Source organism: Littorina saxatilis, linkage group LG17 (genome assembly GCF_037325665.1).
Source record: "Littorina saxatilis isolate snail1 linkage group LG17, US_GU_Lsax_2.0, whole genome shotgun sequence".
In the NCBI taxonomy this organism is placed as follows: domain Eukaryota; kingdom Metazoa; phylum Mollusca; class Gastropoda; order Littorinimorpha; family Littorinidae; genus Littorina; species Littorina saxatilis.
Window position 1 is genome coordinate 32,802,635 of NC_090261.1, and position 5,051 is coordinate 32,807,685.

Here is a 5,051-nt window from a genome sequence, read left to right on the forward strand (position 1 = left end):
AAATGTCAAAGATCTGTTTCTCAGAGAGCAGGTGTTCAATACACTTTCTCCTGAACTCGCGATCCACATCAAAGATCGTAAGCCAAAGTCAGCCAAAGAGATGGGTGTAGTTGCCATGGAATATGAACTCAACAGAAGTAATTCCAAACCCGCGGTGCGACAGGGAAATAGTTCCCATTCCAATGGAAATGGTTACCAAACCCGTCGTCATGAACACAAGCAAGGCGCGCAAGATAAGGAAAAACAAGGTAATTCAGGGGAGCAGAAAACCCACGGCAAAACACTCAGTGACGCTGAGAAAGCAAAGTTAAAAGCCGCCGGGGTTTGCTTTATCTGCAAATCTCCGTCTCATTTCGCGATGCAGTGCTCAAAAAGGAAGGCAAAACCCGGAAATACCTTGGCAGTTCAAGAAGAAGACGAGGAAAGCGAAGTTTCAAAGAAACTAGACAAGTTGTGCTCGACGTGCGAAAATAAGAATTTCTCGGAAGAAGTTTGGATCAAACTTGACGGTCAGATCGTCAAAGCGTTTAGAGATTCTGGATGCACTGGCATCATGGTGAGTTCCAAACTAGTCCCAGAAAGTAGCTACACGACCAAATGTAAAGAAACCATGTTGGCCGAGAAAGGCACAAAGAGAACGTGCAAAGTAGCAATCATGCACATTGACTCTCCGTATTTTGAATGTCGATCGGAAGTCACTGTCCTTGAAGATCCAGTTTATCCTGTACTCATTGGGAAATGGTACGGGATGGGTAAAAAGAAGAAGAAGACTCCTTTGTACCCAGTGCGAGACCCAGAGTGGTACGCAAAAGAAGTAGCGGCAGCGGTCAGTACCCGCCAAACAACCAAAGAAGAAGCGAGAGAACAGTCTCAGCCTCTCCCGAGTACTTCTTCTGGATGTGAGCAAAACGTCCCATTACTCACACCTGAAGATCTCCGCAAAGCACAGCGTGAAGATGTGACTTTGACCAGTGCACGGAAATTTGCGGAAACCGGCGAAATATCCGGTGGGGCGAAATTCCTGTACAAAAATGGCATTTTGTACAGATCCAGTCTAGACAGATTGGCAGTGGAGAAAAATAGGGTAGTTGTTCCAAAGTCCTTCAGAGCAAAAGTGCTCTCATTCAGTCACGACCACCCTATGGCAGGTCATTTGGGCCAGAAGAAAACCAGTGACAGAATTAAAATTGAATTCTGGTGGCCCGGTCTTTCCAACGACGTCAAGCGTCACTGCCTTTCGTGTGACATTTGTCAGAGAGCTGCACCAAAAAGCTGTGCAAAGAAAGTTCCTCTGGGGTACATGTCATCAGTCGGCCCAGTATTCAAAAGAGTAGCGGTCGACATTGTTGGTCCCATCATTCCCATGTCCGAGACCAAGAGTCAATATATCTTGGTCATGATGGACTATGCCACGCGTTACCCTGAAGCTACTCCGCTGAAAAACATCAGAGCCGAAACAGTAGCTAATGCGTTGTGGGAGATGTGGACGAGACTTGGCATCCCAGACGAAATTATCACCGATCAAGGAACACAGTTCACAAGTGACTTGATGAAAGAGGTGAATACATTTCTGATGATCAAGCACAAAATGACTGCGCCATTTCACCCACAAGCCAACGGTTTGGTGGAGCGTTTCAACGGCATCCTCAAAAGCATGCTGAAGAAACTAGCGATCGAACAACCTCGTCTTTGGGATACATTCATTCCGGCGTTGTTGTTCGCTTATCGCGAAGCTCCCCAAGAGAGCATGGGTTTCTCGCCATTCGAGCTCCTTTATGGCCGCACCATTAAAGGACCCATGCAAATCCTTCGTCAAACGTTGACAGAGGAGAACCTCTCAGAGGAGGTGAAGACCACAGCAGAGCATGTAGTCAATTTGAGGAACAAAATCGAAGAGACATGCAATATAGCCAAAGCCAATCTCGGGAAAGCATCCCGAAGGCAAGCACAGTACTTCAACAAAAAGGCCGTCCCTCGCGAGGTTGAAGTTGGAAAGAAAGTACTCTTGTTGTGTCCTTTGAAACTCAACAAGCTAGAACTCGCTTGGAGGGGACCTTACGAGGTCATCGAGAAGATCAACCGATGTGATTACAGGATCCAGATTGGATCAAAAAGGAAAGTGTATCACATCAACCTAATGAAAGAGTACGTCGAACGTGAACATGAGAATCACATTGACGCTACAGCCTCAAGCGAGGACGATCCTGAAGTTGATCCTGTTGAAGACGAACATGTGGCCGTAGTTATCGAAGAAGATAACACCATGGATGATGACATTTTTCAGGCAGACGCCCAGCGAACACTTCCTCTGCTGGAAACCGTTCGATCTGAAAATGTCGACCATGTGCAGTTCTCAGAAAAGCTATCCGAGCAAAAAAAGAAAGAGGTGTCCGAGATCTGTCAGGAGTTTGAGGGAAATTTCACTGATGTCCCTCTTACAACCAATTTGGAGCGAGCACAAATAAGGGTCTCAGAGACAAAACCAGTGTTTGTTAGACCTCGTCCAATTCCCCATGCCATGGTGAAAACTGTTGAAGAGGAAATCGATGAGATGCTCAAACTCGGTGTCATCGAGCCCGCAAATTCACCATACAACTCGCCCATCGTTCTCGTGAAGAAGAAAGGCGGAAAATACCGTTTTTGCTGCGATCTACGCGGATTGAACAACATAGTAGTGTTCGACGCCGAACCCATCACTGACGTAGAACATCTATTTCAGAGTTTAGGCAAGGCAAAGTTCTTCACAAAACTGGATCTAACGAAAGGCTACTGGGCTATTCCTTTAGAGAAAGAAGACAGAAACAAGACGGCATTCACCACGTCAAAAGGACAATTCCGATGGGTGAATCTTCCATTCGGTTTGAAAACCGCAACCGGGATTTTCAATCGAATGATGCGCAAACTACTAGGTCCCATCAGACGACAGGATGTTCACCACTTCATGGATGATATCCTGATCGCAACGGAAACATGGGAAGAGCACTTGGTTGCGCTGAGAGCAGTTCTGCAGCGGCTGAAAGAGGCAAACTTAGCTGCGAAACCATCCAAATGTTACGTGGGGTTTGACCAACTCCCGTACCTCGGTCATGAAATTGGCAATGGGAAAAGATGGCCAGAGAGCGACAAAGTCGAAAAGATTCGACAGGCCGCCCCTCCTACCACAAAGAAGGAACTGCGTTCTTTTTTGGGATTGACAGGTTTCTACAGACAGTACACAGAATCCTACTCTTCCATCACAATCCCTCTAACTGACATGACGAAAAAAGACCACCCAGAGAAACTGAGGTGGAATGACTCCAGCAAAGACAGTTTTGAGAAACTGAAAAACAAGATTTGTGAATCCCCAATCTTGTGCATGCCCGACAACACGAAGGAATTCGTGGTCAGGACGGATGCATCTGATCGTGGCATCGGCGCAGTCCTCATGCAGGAAAAAGACGGACGGTTACGTCCAATTTCCTACCAAAGTCGAAAGTTGAAGGGCGCAGAATCCAGATACGCCACTGTGGAGAAAGAATGCCTCGCAACAGTGTGGGGGATCGACAAGTTCGAGAGGTTTCTCTATGGCAAGCGTTTTACTCTGGAAACCGATCATCAGCCCTTGAAGTGTTTGCAGAAGCAACCCACGAACCCAAGGTTGATGAGGTGGGCTCTCCAGTTGCAGCCATACAACTTCTCTGTGAGAGTCATCCCAGGCAAAGATAATCATGGTGCCGACTATCTGAGTCGAGCCACATACCACGAGTCAGGCTAGAAATGTGTCTAGCCGTCCAAATCCAGCGATAACATCTTGTTTTGTTTTTTGCAACTTAAAGGCCCTGTAAAACAGGTTATTGTGTTCGGCAATTTAAAGGCATGATAACACAGTTTGTTTGTGTTTATCAGAAATTCCTATTGTGTTTTATTTTAGATTAAATTGGGAATTTTATCTTATTCCATGGGGTTCTGTAACAAAATAGGACTTTCCTAGTCTTGGTCATGTTCCGGAAGGTTTGAGTGAACCGAGATGCCGAGAGGTTCGACGTCATTTGATGACGTAACTCGTTGCGCTGACGTATTATTGACTACCACGACTGGATGCGTTGATCAACATGGAGTTGATGACATGCGTTGTTGTGCGTGCTTTGGAAAGCGTGGAAACGTAAACAATTATTGTTGCAACATCGGTCCAGGTAAGCAAATCGATGATTCATTTTCCCGTCCACCCGTTTGACAAGAGAAGGCATTGTGTAGATTGTTTTTGGGTAAATGAATGGTGAAGGGCAGTATTGTGATAACCGTCTAACCGATAACAGTATATGGAATAGTCAAGTGCAATGTTAGGGGTTCGTTTGTTTGTCCTGTTACGTGCGATTTCACAGTAGATTAGGTAAAAGTTTTGCAAATGATGTTTAGTGAGATGCGCTGTGTACGAGCATATGCTACCGTTGATGTTACAGCGGCATGCTGATCCAATCCAAGGTGGAAGAAGGATGAAGTTTTTATGCTTACTTATGACGTTCCTGAGAACTGCGGTCCCGATTGCTGGTATTACCAGCCCCACGTCGTAACCTGTTGATGGATGTACGACGTCCCGCACGGTCCTCAGTCAATGCAAACAAGCTCGAGTTACGACAGCGTGTTCACGCATTCGAGAGATTGTTCAACTCTAATGGCTTCGCATGAACGAGGACAGAACGATAAGTGATACATGTGATCTGATAATGAAACGGAGATAAAAGGAAAACAAGTAGTCGATGAATTGACTATGAACGAACATACGTAAAAAGAACGAGCCAATATTTGTAATCATCAATAAAAGATCTTAAAATAATCGAGAAGCGATTCGTGAAGTGGGTAGGGTGAGAATGTTTTAGACAGGTTTGTTTAATATCACACCCTACGCTACAGGAACCGACAAGGAATAAGATGAAAGTGTTTCTAAATTGATTTCGAAAATTTATTTTTGATCATAATTTTTATATTTATAATTTTCAGAGCTTGTTTTTAATCCAAATATAACATATTTATATGTTTTTGGAATCAGGAAATGATGAAGAATAAGATGAACG

At 44.9% G+C, this 5,051-nt stretch overlaps 1 protein-coding gene and 1 long non-coding RNA gene across 2 annotated transcripts; both read left to right on the forward strand.

Annotated features, from left to right (window-relative positions):
• Positions 1-358: 358 nt before the first annotated feature.
• On the forward strand, positions 359-3,754 carry LOC138953262 (uncharacterized). The gene has a single exon (XM_070325061.1). It carries the CDS (start codon positions 359-361, stop codon positions 3,752-3,754), a length of 3,396 nt encoding a protein of 1,131 aa, XP_070181162.1.
• Positions 3,755-3,804: 50 nt separating this feature from the next.
• Positions 3,805-4,814, forward strand: LOC138953835 (uncharacterized). The gene is made up of 2 exons (XR_011451620.1): positions 3,805-4,172; positions 4,440-4,814. It is a non-coding gene; the product is annotated as an uncharacterized lncRNA (long non-coding RNA).
• The last annotated feature ends 237 nt before the right edge of the window (positions 4,815-5,051 follow it).